Source organism: Mesoplodon densirostris, chromosome X (genome assembly GCF_025265405.1).
Source record: "Mesoplodon densirostris isolate mMesDen1 chromosome X, mMesDen1 primary haplotype, whole genome shotgun sequence".
In the NCBI taxonomy this organism is placed as follows: Eukaryota; Metazoa; Chordata; class Mammalia; order Artiodactyla; family Ziphiidae; genus Mesoplodon; species Mesoplodon densirostris.
In genome coordinates this window covers 33,917,280-33,932,847 of record NC_082681.1, presented here as the reverse complement: position 1 = coordinate 33,932,847, position 15,568 = coordinate 33,917,280, and the positions used below count along the sequence as shown (strand labels likewise).

At 36.4% G+C, this 15,568-nt stretch overlaps 1 protein-coding gene across 1 annotated transcript in view; it reads left to right on the top strand.

Annotated features, from left to right (window-relative positions):
- The window catches only part of WDR44 (WD repeat domain 44), an 84,205-nt gene extending 70,398 nt beyond the window's left edge, over positions 1 to 13,807 (top strand). The window contains exons 14-20 of the mRNA XM_060087361.1: positions 408 to 530; positions 3,340 to 3,531; positions 3,733 to 3,834; positions 4,051 to 4,166; positions 5,023 to 5,150; positions 9,353 to 9,487; positions 12,701 to 13,807. Of these exons, the coding sequence (XP_059943344.1) occupies positions 408 to 530; positions 3,340 to 3,531; positions 3,733 to 3,834; positions 4,051 to 4,166; positions 5,023 to 5,150; positions 9,353 to 9,487; positions 12,701 to 12,795 (891 nt within the window). The 3' untranslated portion in view covers positions 12,796 to 13,807. The remainder of the gene's footprint in view (positions 1 to 407; positions 531 to 3,339; positions 3,532 to 3,732; positions 3,835 to 4,050; positions 4,167 to 5,022; positions 5,151 to 9,352; positions 9,488 to 12,700) is intronic.
- Positions 13,808 to 15,568: the final 1,761 nt, after the last annotated feature.

Below are 15,568 nucleotides of genomic sequence, written 5' to 3'. Positions count from 1 at the left end.
AAAATTCACCAGTGTTATCAATGTGAAAATAACTGAAGTGACGATTAAGTGAACAGATGAGTTACATTCATAACTAACTTCTAGTATATGCAGGCTCCAACAACCAAGGCACACCTTAGTCCTCTGTTGGCATCTGGCAGATTTCTTTCAACAAAAGTCATAAGATTCATCCTCATTTCAGAATAGGTAATGTGAAAAAGTCTTAGAATCAAAGAAATATGGTATTTAACTATTTGGAAAAAAATGGGATTGTCCAAGTGAATTGGATATCTTTGTGCTTTCTGATGCTGCATGTAACAATATTAATGACAAAACTATTGAGATACCTAAAACTAAAAGTTCACTTTTATGGTGTAAGTACTTTTTTTCATATGGTGATAAAATAATCAATGTCAATTTCTCCGTAGAACTACTTTCTGCTTTCTTCTTCAATGGATAAAACAGTCAGGTTATGGCACATTTCCAGAAGAGAATGCCTTTGCTGTTTTCAGCATATAGATTTTGTCACTGCCATAGCTTTCCATCCAAGAGTAAGTATTTACATGTTTTTCTGTTACACTACGAGGAAGGTGAGGGAACCAGGTTTCTCTGGAGGGTAATTGGACTACAGGAGAAAAATTATTAATATCCACATAGTTAAGAGCAACTTAATTTAGTGTTTCATTCTGCTTTAAAAATAAGAAAGGAAATATTGTGCTAATCTTCATTTGAAGAGCTGGAAATATTATAGTCTAAATATGACAGTGAAAAGTCATCCGAAATCTTTAATAAGACCTGCAGGGTATAAATAAAGAAATAACATATCCTATTAAAGAGGAGAGAGGTTGGAGACAGTGGAAGAAGAAAAGACGGCAGGTAAATAAATGAGAAAGGGAAGCATATAGGCAGGAATAGTTGTAGGAGGGTCAGGAAGGGAAGAGACAAAGAGGAAAAGGTTGAAATTCAGGCAAAGACCAAAATTCATTACAAGATAGACTGAATTCCTATTTCAGGTCTGAAAACATTGTTAAACTTGAGATCCCTTCATACTCATTTTCAATGTAGAAAATCCTTTAATATCTTTCCTCTAGAAAGAATTTCATATGATTTCAACTAAATGAGAAAAATCTACCGTCATGGACTCCAGACCTATCTTATGCCCTTATAGGATAGAGCCACCAAATGCATGAGGCTAGAATAGTTTTAGTTCTTTGCAGCTGTAAGCACAAGGGATGTCACGTGTTGGCGCTGCTTCACTAGCTAGGTTGAAATAAGTGGAGGGCTTGAGCTGACCCTCGTTGACTTTCCCTCCACTACATTTGTGTATTTACATTTCCAATCATGTCCTCATCTCTATGTGTTTAGTACCCATTGTCTTTTTAATGCAACCTTTCAATTATATTGACATTTCTTTCTCTCCTTCCCCAAATTAAGGGAGAAGAATGACTTTTTTTTTCTCAATATAATTTCCCTCCCTGGGCAGGCTTATAACATGGGCAGTAATAATTCTGAACCCTTAGAGAAGATTTTATTAAGAACTTTTGAAAATTAAAAATGCTTAATCTGGGCTTCCCTGGTGGCGCAGTGGTTGGGGGTCCGCCTGCCAATGCAGGGGACACGGGTTCGTGCCCCGGTCTGGGAAGATCCCACATGCCGCGGAGCGGCTGGGCCCCTGAGCCATGGCCACTGAGCCTGCGCATCTGGAGCCTGTGCTCCGCAGCGGGAGAGGCCACAACAGTGAGAGGCCCACGTACTGCAAAAAGAAAAATGCTTAATCTATGTTAATACTGTATAAGTTTTGACCATCAAGCTTTCGAGGCTTCTTTCTAAATAATACCCCCATCCTGTCACCTAAGGGTGCAACAAAAGGATAGATTTTACCCCTGTCAGCACCTGTGAGCAAAATCCTCCCACCTCTATTTTAACTATAATGTATCAAGATGGAAGGAGAGGGGTATTAGGCGGTAATAGTTATCTATGTAGTACTTTATTATTAAGGTTTCTGTTTAGTCAGTAATTTTCCTATACTTTTATTTGGTTTTCTTTTGGAAACTGAAAAGCCTTATTTCTAAAAATTCTACTGACCTGGAGAATTTATGAGAGGGGCTAGGGAAGAATGGGGTGGTGTTGACATTTTCCTAGGAAATATGACTCTATCAAATAATGTTACCTAGAAGAAAGCAAGCAGAGTTATAAAAGAAATAGCAAAATGGAGATACATACACACGTGTATATATGTATGTAAATAAAATTCTGAATTGTAAGACCAAGATGAAGTATTTTTATTTGTTCAGCACTTCTGCTGGTAGACATTGAGTTGAGCCTACTGTACCATAGCCATAAAAATGCCTATTCTATGAAGGTTATCCTTGACGGGCTTGAGAAGTCGGTAAGAATAATAAGCTTGAGTGGAGAAGAAAATCTGTTTCTTGTTTTGGCATCCCAATTATTTTATTTTATTTTTAATTCTTATGTTACCAAAAATTAGAGCAGCTTCATGGTAGGCTTGGTTTAGTTTAGAACAGGGTTTCTAAACCTTGGCACTAATGGCATTTGGGGTTGGATAATTCTTTTTCGTAGAGAGAGGAAAGGCTGTCCTGTGCATTGTAGGCTGTTTAGCAGCATTCCTGGCCTCTACCCACTAGATGTCAGTAGCGCCCCACCCTCTAAATTGTGACAATCCAAACTGTCTCCAGACATTGCTAGATGTCTCCTGTGGGGCCAGGTTGCCCCCAGCTGAGAACCCCTGGTTTGAGATTGAGAATTTAAATAGTGAAGCAATTCTCTGCTGACAGGGTGTCAGAGGTCCAAAAATTGACTGGTTCTGTGGGCTAACTGGCATTAATTACTCTTTTATCCGTCTGTTACATGTATCCCAAGGAAGGTATGGGCAAATATACCATTTTATGTTAGTGTTTCCCAAAGCATGTTCCTTGAATTGCTAGCCCTGCTAGATGTCCCTACCTGACCCCCAAAAAAGTCGCCCGTTAAAGATTCAGAGTGCGTGTTAACTGAGAATCCTGTTTAACTTTCTGTAACCCAGAATTTCTCAAACTTATTTGACCACAGAACCCTTCTCCTACACAATGTATACTCAAACACATTATCTATTAACATCTATACCTTGGGAAAAGCAGTTTAAGGATATGATAAAGTGATTAGAATGTCATTTCTCCAAAATGAATACTGAGGTTTCTAATTGTTGTTATTTTTAGTGACTGAAGTAATGCTTACTTTAATACTTTTAAAATGAAATCTATATATTTTAACATTATTTCTAATAGACTTAATGTATTGATTTGCTAATGAGTTTTTCTTCATGTGATAAAATGAAAGCTTCCTCTTTCGTCACATTTTTAGGATGACAGGTATTTTCTAAGTGGGTCATTGGATGGAAAGCTCCGCCTTTGGAACATACCTGACAAAAAAGTGGCTTTGTGGAATGAAGTAGATGGTCAAACAAAATTGATCACAGCTGCAAATTTCTGTCAGAATGGCAAATATGCAGTGATTGGGACATATGATGGCAGGTGTATTTTCTATGATACAGAGGTAAATGACTTGTATAAATTACATACTTGAATACTTAGATACTTTTGTGGTTTGGAATAAGTTGGTGTATCCTCTCTGGGCTTTAACTGCCTTATCTGTAAATTGGGACAAATAATACCATGTTTGTCTGTGAGTTGGCTCAGATGATCTTTGAGTTTCTTTCTAATTCTGATCTTTTTAAATTGTGATTTTTTTTTTTAGCATTTGAAATACCACACACAGATACATGTCCGATCTACCAGAGGGCGCAACAAGGTTGGAAGAAAAATTACTGGCATTGAGCCTTTACCTGGAGAAAATAAGGTACTAGGTATTCAAAACCATCTGTCTCCACACTATATATAGACTCCTGAAAGTAAGTCCTTCATATCTCAGCTAAGAATATATTTCCTTTCCTATGGAATATTGCTTTTTCTAGTTTTGAGATATATTCTGTATGTGTCTAACACCTTTTTTTCGTTGTACCTTAGCACAGATTAAAAGATGGTATTTTTAACTTTTCCTTTGATTTGTTTTTAGATACTGGTAACTTCAAATGACTCCAGAATCAGACTATATGATCTTAGAGATTTGTCACTGTCCATGAAGTATAAGGGTTATGTCAACAGCAGCAGCCAGATCAAAGCAAGTTTCAGGTAAATTGGCAATGAGGAATTCCCAGAAGAGATCAGAACATTTCTCTCCTACTCCCATTTTTCCATTGATCTATGGCTTATGTTTATATGGTTCTGTTAGTTACTTTGCAGTTTTACAACTGGTGTCTCATATTATCAGGCATACTTACATTATCCAGCTGTTTGGTAGAGTTCGAATTGCCCCTGCTCTGCGGATGAAGAAACCAACACCCAGAAAATTAAGTAATTTGCCTAAAGTCACACTGGTAGTTGCAGAACCAGGATTAGAAGACCCAGCTCCAGAATTTGTGCTTTTGTACTTTCATGTATGCTTTCTAAGAGGAAATTTACCCCACCACCGCCCACCCCACCCATGGTCTTGATCCTTTTAGATACAGAAGCTAATAAAGCATTTTGAGACCCTAAAGTACAGTGTCCTGTACTTACACCTTTGCATATCATTATTATTTGAACTGTTAGTTTGGGATCTGCAGGCTCTCCTGAAATACCTACCTTTTCTTCCTTTATAGCCCTCCTTATTTCAGCTCTTTTCTTACCAGTTCTCCTTTCTTCTTGAATTACCCAGTAATTTATTTGGTAAAGTATTCTGCTTCTCTCTTTTATCTCTTAAGTAGGCACTCATCCCAGTGTGGGTTAACCCAGCAGCAGTTACCTAGAGCTTCGATGAAAATACTAATGCCACTGGCCACCCATGTCAAACCTACACGTTCAGAACCTCTGGAGTGAGAGTAGGAGTCTGTATTTCAACAAGTTCTCTTGGCTGTTTTCTTAGGTATTCCAAACTAGGAAGCTCTGATAGAGGGAAACCTCAAAAAACCCACAACTTTGATTTTTTTTCTTTCTTCCCTAAATGTAGCCATGATTTTAGTTACCTCGTTAGTGGCTCAGAAGATAAGTATGTTTATATCTGGAGTACTTACCATGACTTAAGCAAGTTTACTTCAGTGAGGAGAGATCGTAATGACTTTTGGGAAGGTATTAAAGGTAAGTAAATGCCTACTTTTATGTGTCTTGTAAGTGAATAAAGTTAAAATGGAGATGTATTATAAGTAAATTTGTATAGGCTTTATTTCAGAGACAGTTTGGCAGTTTTAACTGCTTTCGCGTTGTATTGGCTTTGTTTGATTTTCCTATACCAAGGAAGAACTTATACTTGTCTAAAATTTGAGAAGTCATGGAATCTCAGAACTTATATGTGGTTTTGGTATTTTTTTTAACCTCTTTATTGGAGTATAATTGCTTTACAATGGTGTGTTACTTGTTGCTTTATAACAAAGTGAATCAGCTATACATATACATATATCCCCATATCTCCTCCCTCTTGTGTCTCCCTCCCACCCTCCCTGTCCCACCCCTCTAGGTGGTCACAGAGCACCAAGCTGATCTCCCTGTGCTATGCGGCTGCTTCCCACTAGCTATCTGTTTTACATTTGGTGGAGTATATATGTCCATGCCGCTCTCTCACTTCGTCCCAGCTTACCCTTCCCCGTCTCCGTGTCCTCAAGCCCATTCTCTACGTCTGCATCTTGATTCCTGTCCTTTCCCTAGGCTCTTCAGAACCATTTTTTAAAGTTTTTAGATTCCATATATATGTGTTAGCATACGGTATTTGTTTTTCTCTTTCTGACTTACTTCACTCTGTATGACAGACTCTGGGTCCATCCTCCTCACTACAAATAACTCAATTTCATTCCTTTCTATGGCTGAGTAATATTCCATTGTATATACGTGCCACGTCTTCTTTATCCATTCATCTGTCGATGGACACTTAGGTTGCTTCCATGTCCTGGCTATTGTAAATAGAGCTGCAATGAACATTGTGGTACATGACACTTTTTGAATTATGGTTTTCTCAGGGTATATGCCCAGTAGTGGGATTGCTGGGTCATATGGTAGTTCTATTTTTAGTTTTTTAAGAAACCTCCATACTGTTCTCCATAGTAGCTGTATCAATTTACATTCCCATCAACAGTGAAAGAGGGTTCCCTTTTCTTCACACCCTCTCCAGCATTTATTGTTTGTAGACTTTTTGATGATGGCCATTCTGACTGGTGTGAGGTGATACCTCACTGTAGTTTTGATTTGCATTTCTCTAATGATTAGTGATGTTGAGCATCCTTTCACGTGTTTGTTGGCAATCTGTATATCTTCTTTGGAGAAATGCCTATTTAGGTCTTCTGCCCAATTTTGGATTGGGTTTTTTGTTTTTTTGATATTGAGCTACATGAGCTGCTTGTGAATTTTGGAGAATAGTCCTTTGTCAGTTGCTTCATTTGCAAATATTTTCTCCCATTCTGAGGGTTGTCTTTTCGTCTTGTTTATGGTTTCCTTTGCTGTGCAAAAGCTTTGAAGCTTCATTAGGTCCCATTTGTTTATTTTTGTTTTTATTTCCATTTCTCTAGGAGGTGGGTCAAAAAGGATCTTGCTGTGATTTATGTCATAAAGCATTCTGCCTATGTTTTCCTCTAAGAGTTTGATAGTGTCTGGCCTTACATTTAGGTCTTTAATCCATTTTGAGTTTATTTTTGTGTATGGTATTAGGGAGTGTTCTAATTTCATTCTTTTACATGTAGCTGTCCAGTTTTCCCAGCACCACATATTGAAGAGGCTGTCTTTTCTCCATTGTATATTTTTGCCTCCTTTATCAAAAGTAAGGTGACAATATGTGTGTGGGTTTATCTCTAGGCTTTCTATCCTGTTCCATTGATCTATATTTCTGTTTTTGTGCCAGTACCATACTGTCTTGATGATTGTAGTTTTGTAGTATAGTCTGAAGTCTGGGAGCCTGATTCCTCCAGCTCTGTTTTTCTTTCTCAAGAGTGCTTTGGCCGTTCGGGGACTTTTGTGTTTCCATACAAATTGTGAACTTTTTTGTTCTAGTTCTGTGAAAAATGCCACTGGTAGTTTGACAGGGATTGCACTGAATCTGCAGATTGCTTTGGGTAGTATAGTCATTTTCACAATGTTGATTCTTCCAACCAAGAACATGCTATATCTCTCCATCTGTTTTGTATCATCTTTAATTTCTTTCATCAGTGTCTTATAGTTTTCTGCATACAGGTCTTTGTCTCCTTAGGTAGGTTTATTCCTAGGTATTTTATTCTTTTTGTTGCAGTGGTAAATGGGAGTGTTTCCTTAATTTCTCTTTCAGATTTCTCTTCATTAGTGTATAGGAGTGCAAGAGATTTCTGTGCATTAATTTTTTATCCTGCTACTTTACCAAATTCATTGATTAGCTCTAGTAGTTTTCTGGTAGAGTCTTTAGGATTCTCTATGTATAGTATCATGTCATCTGCAGACAGTGACAGCTTTACTTCTTCTTTTCCGATTTGGATTCCTTTTCTTTCTTTTTCTTCTCTGATTGCTGTGGCTAAAACTTCCAAAACTATGTTGAATAATAGTGGTGAGAGTGGACAACCTTGTCTTGTTCCTGATCTTAGAGGAAATGGTTTCAGTTTTTCACCATTGAGAACGATATTGCCCGTGGGTTTGTCACATATGGCCTTTATTTTGTTGAGGTAAGTTCCCTCTATGCCTACTTTCTGGAGGATTTTTATCATAAGTGGGTGTTGAATTTTGTCGACAGATTTTTCTGCATCTATTGAGATGATCATATGGCTTTTCTCCTTCAGTTTGTTAATATGGTGTATCACATTGATTGATTTGTGTATATTGAAGAATCCTTGCATTCCTGGGATAAACCCCACTTGATCATGGTATATGATCCTTTTAATGTGCTATTAGATTCTGTTTGCTAGTATTTTGTTGAGGATTTTTGCATCTATGTTCATCAGTGATATTGGCCTGTAGTTTTCTTTCTTTGTGACATCCTTGTCTGGTTTTGGTATCAAGGTGATGGTGGCCTCGTAGAATGAGTTTGGGAGTGTTCCTCCCTCTGCTATATTTTGGAAGAGCTTGAGAAGTTTATGTGTTAGCTCTTCTTTAAATGTTTGATAGAATTCGCCTGTGAAGCCATCTGGTCCTGGGCTTTTGTTTGTTGGAAGATTTTTAATCACAGTCTCAATTTCAGTGCTTGTGATTGGTCTGTTTATATTTTCTGTTTCTTCCTGGTTCAGTCTCGGAAGGTTGTTCTTTTCTACGAATTTGTCCATTTCTTCCAGGTTGTCCATTTTATTGGCATAGAGTTGCTTGTAGTAATCCCTCATGATCCTTTGTATTTCTGCAGTGTCAGTTGTTACTTCTCCTTTTTCATTTCTAATTCTGTTGATTTGAGTCTTCTTTTCTTTCTTGATGAGTCTGGCTAAGGGTTTATCAGTTTTGTTTGTCTTCTTAGAGAACCAGCGTTTAGTTTTATTGATCTTAGCTATTGTTTCCTTCATTTCTTTTTCATTTATTTCTGCTCTGATCTTTATGATTTCTTTCCTTCTGCTAACTTTGGGGGTTTTTGCTCTTCTTTCTCTAATTGCTTTAGGTGTAAGATTAGGTTGTTTATTTGAGATGTTTCTTGTTTCTTTTGGTAGGATTGTATTGTTATAAACTTCCCTCTTAGAACTGCTTTTGCTGCATCCCATAGGTTTTGGGTCGTGGTGTTTTCATTGTCATTTGTTTCTAGTTATTTTTTTATTTCCTCTTTGGTTTCTTCAGTGACCTCTTGGTTATTTAGTAGTGTATTGTTTAGCTTCCATGGGTTTGTATTTTTTACAGATTTTTTCCTGTAATTGATATGTAGTCTCATAGCGTCGTGGTCGGAAAAGATACTTAATACGATTTCAGTTTTCTTAAATTTACCATGGTTTGATTTGTGACCCAAGATATGGTCTATCCTGGAAAATGTTCCATGAGCACTTGAGAAGAAAGTGTATTCTGTTGTTTTTGGATGGAATGTCCTATAAATATCAATCAAGTCCATCTTGCTTAATGTATCATGTAAAGCTTGTGTTTCCTTATTTATTTTCATTTTGGATGATTTGTCCACTGGTGAAAGTGGGGGGTTAAAGTCCCCTACTATGATGGATTTGGGTTTTTTTAAGAAAATATTTTGGGGTTTTAAATAGTTCTTACTTACTTATATGTTAGTTTTTAAAGGTACTTGCATATAACATACACTATTATGCTAGTGTATAACATACACTATTATGTATGTTTTAACATACACTATTATACTTTTTGTCTTGATGTTTAGAATCAAGTTTATTAGTTGTCTTGAAGTAAATTTTTTTTCCTAGCACATAATGCAGTTGTTACATCAGCCATCTTTGCTCCAAACCCAAGTTTGATGTTGTCTTTGGATGTGCCATCTGAAAAATCAGAAGGGAACGATAAAGGTGAAGATGCTGAAGTTTTGGATAACATGCCCTCTGGTAGGTATTCATATTTTATTTGTCCTTCATTTTCTCTAGTCAGCCTTTAGTAGGCTCATTGACCTGTGAGTATTATGAGGTCTTCATGAGTATGAAGAATATTTCTTTTATGCAACATAATGGTTGTCAGATATTCATTTCTGAACATTTTGGTAATATAGTTCTTGCAAGTTTTATTTCTTTTAAATTCACCTGGGAATTAAAACTGAAAATTTTGAAAGTTGGTAATTTTTTTTATGGACAACTATTGTCTTTAGAGAAATGCAAACCAGACATAAATATATATGAGATAAATTATCTGTCTCTACTGCACTATAATCTCTGTGAGGGCAAAGACTTTATGTGTTTTATTTATTGTTGTAGGGCCAGTGCCTAGCACAGTGCTTGCCTGCATATAGTAGGTGCTTAATAAACATTTACGAAATAAGTGAATTAAACCAAAATTAAAGCAGTGTTCTTTTCTAATTGCCACAAATTTACAGCTTCTAATAGGTAGCTATTTACAAGCCAGTAATTCTTGTCCTTTGCAGCAAATACTTTGAGAATGAATAGTACTTTCAATTATATAAAATGCTCAGATTAGGAAGTGAAAAGAAACCATCAAGTAGTATTGAGTGCCAATTATATAAAAATGTTCCCTGTTAATTCTTAAGAGTAAGATAAAACCATGTAAACTTGGACCAGTTGTTAATGAAAACAAGTTTGTATTGTTAAAATCTATTGCAGAATATTTTATTAAATGTGTTTTCTCACTTTAGAGACTATACCCAGGCCTTGTAGAGAGTTATAAAGTCACAACAATAGATACAATGTAGTAAGAGTGCTTCTAAAAGTATTTGAATACTAAAAAGTTCTCAAGCATTTTTATCTCATTTAATATCAAGTAATTTCCCTTGTGGTATTATTTGCACTATACACTATACTAAATACACTATTTCTTCTGTCTGTGAAGAAAAATTTTGATAGCAAAGATGAACTTCAGTCTAGCACTTCTTTCTTTTTTTTATTTAAATATTTATTTATTTATTCATTTGGTTACACTGGATCTTACTTGTGGCAGGCAGGCTCCTTAGTTGTGGCATGTGGGATCTAGTTCCCTGACCAGGGATCGAACCCAGACCACCTGCATTGGGAGCGTGGAGTCTTATCCACTGTGCCACCAGGGAAGTCCCTAGCACTTCTTTCAATTACCAGACTTAAAAATCAGCCAATTCAGAATTATTACACCTTTACTAAATGCCTGTTTGGAAATATTTCTTTTCATTTTCTTTTTCTTTTTTTCTCACAGTCAAATCCTACTTCTCTCTTCTAAATTAGGTCATTTGGTTGGGTTTTTTTCCTTTTCTTTTTCCCCAATACCTTTTTACACTCCGCACATTTCCCCTACACATTGAACAGAAAATTCTAGCTTTTTAAACCATTTGAGGAAAAATGAAAAGTACCTTTTTTAAACTTCTCAAAACTGCACCATATTAACATGGTTCAGTTATTACTTCACTGGGTCCTTTTTAAAGAGGCACAGCTTTGGATCATACTTAGATTTGTGTTTGCTGTTTTGTACCTGTGTAGGTATACTCTAAGAATAAACTCTTAAACTCGGGGTATGAGATCATAAAATATATCTGATTGCCCTCCTCTTTATTCTAACGTATTTGGCAACTTAAGCTTCAGTTTTCCTCATGTTTAAAATGGTGATAATACCTCATTTAAAAGGTTGTGATATGGGCAGAAGACCTCAATAGACATTTCTCCAAAGAAGACCTACAGATGGCCAACAGGCACATGAAAAGATGCTCCACATCGCTAATTATTAGAGAAATGCAAATCAAAACTACAGTGTACACACACACACACACACACACTGGAATATTACTCAACCATAAAAACGAATGAAATAATGTCATTTGCAGCAATGTGGATGGACCTAGCGATTATCATATTAAGTGAAGTAAGTCAGAGAAAGACAAATATATCACTTATATGTGGAATCTAAAAAATAGTACACATGAACTTATTTACAAAACAGAAACAGACTCACAGACATAGAAAACAAACTTATGGCTACCAGTGAGGAAGCGGGGAGGGATAAATTAGGAGTATCTCCGAATCACTTTGCTGTACACCTGAAATTAACACAATATTTTAAATCAACTATACTTCAATTAAAAAAAAGATACAGCTGAAAACTAAAGAAAAAAAAGACAAAACAAGGTTGTGAGAAGAATTAAAGATAACACATGTAAGGTGTCTAGCAAAATGCTTGGCATGTAATAGACATTATCATCTTCATTATATTGTATCTTATAAGGCATATATATATATATATATATATATATATATATATATGATGAATTATTTTCTTCTCTAGCCTTTCTGGTATCCCTCAGTTGTTTGCTGCTGCTTCTGCTGCATAGCACTACTTTGAGATATACCAAAAGTGTGGTTAGGAATGTTCAGCAGCTTAGGATATGTTTTTAGCAAATCTAACTGAAACCATTTTGTCTAACTCATCCTGTACACAACTTCCCAGTTTGGATCATTTTCTTCCTTACTAATCAGTCCTTCTTAAATCCACAATTTTTGCCTATGCATAATAGTTAACACTGAATTTTGTTTGTTAAATGTTTTTACCAACAAATGTAAGTGGTAAGCGTTTTTGCCATTCAGCGTAGGAGCTACATGGTTCTTCAGTATGGACTGGAAAGGCAAAAGGTTCTCTCAGCATTCACAGAGTGATCATGTGTACTTTATTTCATGGCAGTTCCAGTATGTCTACTGTACAGTAAACCTTACTGTCAACCTCATTAGTGAACCCTGTTGGCAAAAGACTTGCCCAGCTGATCCCATCCTGCCAACATTCCAGTCCTGGGGCTGAATAACACGCTAGCCTCTTGTCGCAAAATGAAGAATTAGACAACTTAGAGGCCTTGGCTGCCTGGGAGTAAATCCAGGCATCCTGGCCCCAAGGGACCATAATCTCTCCTTAGCTGCCAGGAAAAGAGCAGCTAAGACAAGGTAAGTGGAAGTGAGCCTCAGAGAGGAGAGGTACAGGAGGATGAAAGGATCACAGGAGCAAGCCAGAAAAGAGAGACTGAAAAGGCTGGAAGAGGTTCTTCCGCCCCAGAGGTAGAGGGTCATGGGCATGTGACAATTGTGGCAGCAGGCTTCATATTCCTTTGAAATCAACTAAAAACTTTCTTTTATGCTCTTAAGGTATTATGAAGACAGATAACACAGAAGTTCTTCTCTCTGCTGACTTCACTGGAGCAATCAAAGTGTTTATTAACAAAAGGAAAAATGTATCTTAATTTGAAATGACATTTAAAATAAACATATCAGTAAGTTTCTATATGTATCAGAACTGAAAAAAAGTTATAGTGTTTCAGGCCAATATCCTTTTTTTAATTTTTATTGGAAGTTGTTCAAATATAATATATTTTTTGAGAGGCAACGTTAATGATCTAGTAAACCCGGGACTGATAGAGTAGAAAGGAATGTAGCTAGGATAGCATTGCCAAACATTAGGCTTTACGTTTTGTTATGTTTGTGTTTTTGTTATATAATTGTGAACATGCACAGGTTTCTGCATGAAAATATATTAATATATTAATCACATGTGTGTGCCTTTTGGTTACATGCACTAAATCTAACAGAGTTAAATTATTTCAGTGGCTCTTTTGGCCTCTTACTGAGGAGGAGTGTCTTGTTTCTAGCTTAAATAATTTCTTTTGCACAAAATTTCATTTTTAAGAGAAGTAGTATCTTTTGACTGAGTTACTATTTTTAAAATGTTATATAGGTTTTCAATAGGTCAACAACCATGTGTAAATGGTTTTTATAAATTTCTCAATTTGGGGACTTTTTTTGTGTGTGGTCTAAATTGTGGACTTAAGATTCTTTTCTTTGTATGTGTGTGTGTGTATATATATATATATATATATATATATACATATATATATTATTTTTTTTTTTTGCCACACTGGAGCACAATGTTTCCTATGTAAAGAATTCTTTTCATTCTTTATCCATGAGCACCAGGCTTTGCTCACTTAAAAAAATTAAGCCACATTAAGGAGTGAGTCTTCTTTTTTACAATAATGTAAAAATGGACAGTTTACATTTTTTAAAGCATTGTAGTTTTAAAAATTAAGCTGTTTTGTTTTGTGTTGTTGAATTTGAAAGCCTTTGTAAATATTGATATAATGTACCAATGAAATAACATCTGGGGTGATGGAACCCTGATAATGTTGTTGATGGTTAGCATATGTTTCTGAAAATTAAATATGTATTATTAAAAGTTGGTGGCCAAAACTTGTTAAACATATGACTTTATTTTCAGATGACTTCGGTAAATTGAGAAATGTAAAAAAACCAAAATCTTGTTTCATAATTTGATTTTTAGCAAGCAGAGATCAAATTTTGGACCCCTAAATTATAATGCATTAGCTACATACCTTTAAGAAAAAAGTTTTTACTTCTAGTTCTAAAATGAACACTGCTAACAGTTCATCTGTATGCTTATATGTTCTTTACTGCATTTGTTTTCAGTATATAGGTGAGAAGCTGGGGAGCCGTGATCACATCCTTATTAATCAGCATGGTCTTTGTTTAAAATTTATTTATTTATTTTTGGCTGCGTTGGGTCTTCGTTACTGCACATGGGCTTTCTCTAGTTGCGGTGAGTGGGGGCTACTTTTGGCTGTGGTGTGTGGGCTTCTCGTTGTGGTGGCTTCTCTTATTGCAGAGCATGGGCTCTAGGTGCACAGGCTTCAGTAGTTGTGGCTCACAGGCTCTAGAGCACAGGCTCAGTAGTTGTGGCGCATGGGCTTAGTTGCTCCGCGGCATGTGGGATCTTCCCGGACCAGGGCTCGAACCCGTGTCCCCTGCATTGGCAGGCGGATTCTTAACCACTGAGCCACCAGGGAAGCCCATCAGCATGGTCTTGAGGTGTCGTGGATTTTCTAGTTCATTGCATATGATTTGCCTTGGTTTTACCCCTATGCTGCTTTCTTCCTCTTGCCAGTGCTTTGCTTTCTCCTTCCCCTCCTCTCACCTTCCTCACACTTCTCTCCCCACTTCTGCTCACTTTTCTGTACTCTACCTGACAGACCGAGTTTTTATGCCATTGGCTTTTTAACCAGTCACTTTCATAGTCTCAGGGTCTGGATGGCAGTGTGATTGGTCTGGTGTGTCAAAGAATTCAGTGTCTTCAACCCTCTTGGCTTTCACTGACTTCTGCCTGAGGCCTTGTAGTCTGCTGTGGTGCTGGATGTTTCAACTGCAGATAATCAGGGTGTTGCCATGTGAATATTTCCTGATAGGTTTTATGTGGTTTCTTGAACAAAAAGGCAAAAATAGTTGGGATGCAAGCTTAAGAGAACAATACTGACACTTCTAAATTTCGTTTTAAAAATTGTTGGCTATCACTATATAAATACACTGCAAAGTTACAAGTCAGAAAGTGAGTTTGAAAAGGTAGATGAAGATGTATACAAAGAAAAATTGAACAATATTTTTCCCTAAAATGAATATTAGAAACTCACTGTAATAAGTTGTGTGGTGTTATAGGAAGGAGCACAGATTCTAGAATTAGATAAACTTAGATTTGGTTTCCTCTGTTAGCACCTTCCTTGAGCAAGTTATTCTGTATTAATTTCCATGTCCTTATCTGTAATACAAGAATATCTAATGGAAATTGTAAAGATTTACTGAGAAATCATGTATGTATAAAGCTTGGTACCTAGCCAGTAGGTGTACTCAACAAACACACATTTCTCACTGCCTCTCCCGAATCCCTGAGTACCCTCCTAGACCAAAAAAAAAAAGATGTGGAAGTGCTTTCTAGATATTGAGATTTCATGGACAAATAGTATTTTAGGGATTGACATAGGGCACCAGCCTTTTTCTGCCAACTCAACACTTTTAAAAACTGCCACCATCTACTATCACCTCATCATAAAAGAGAGAACATTTTAATACTAAAAAAGTCACTAAGAAAAGTCAAGCACAATCTTATCTTAGAGCAACAAACAGTCTAAAGTGAATAAACCTAGCTTTTGAAAAAAGTAACCATATTACCTT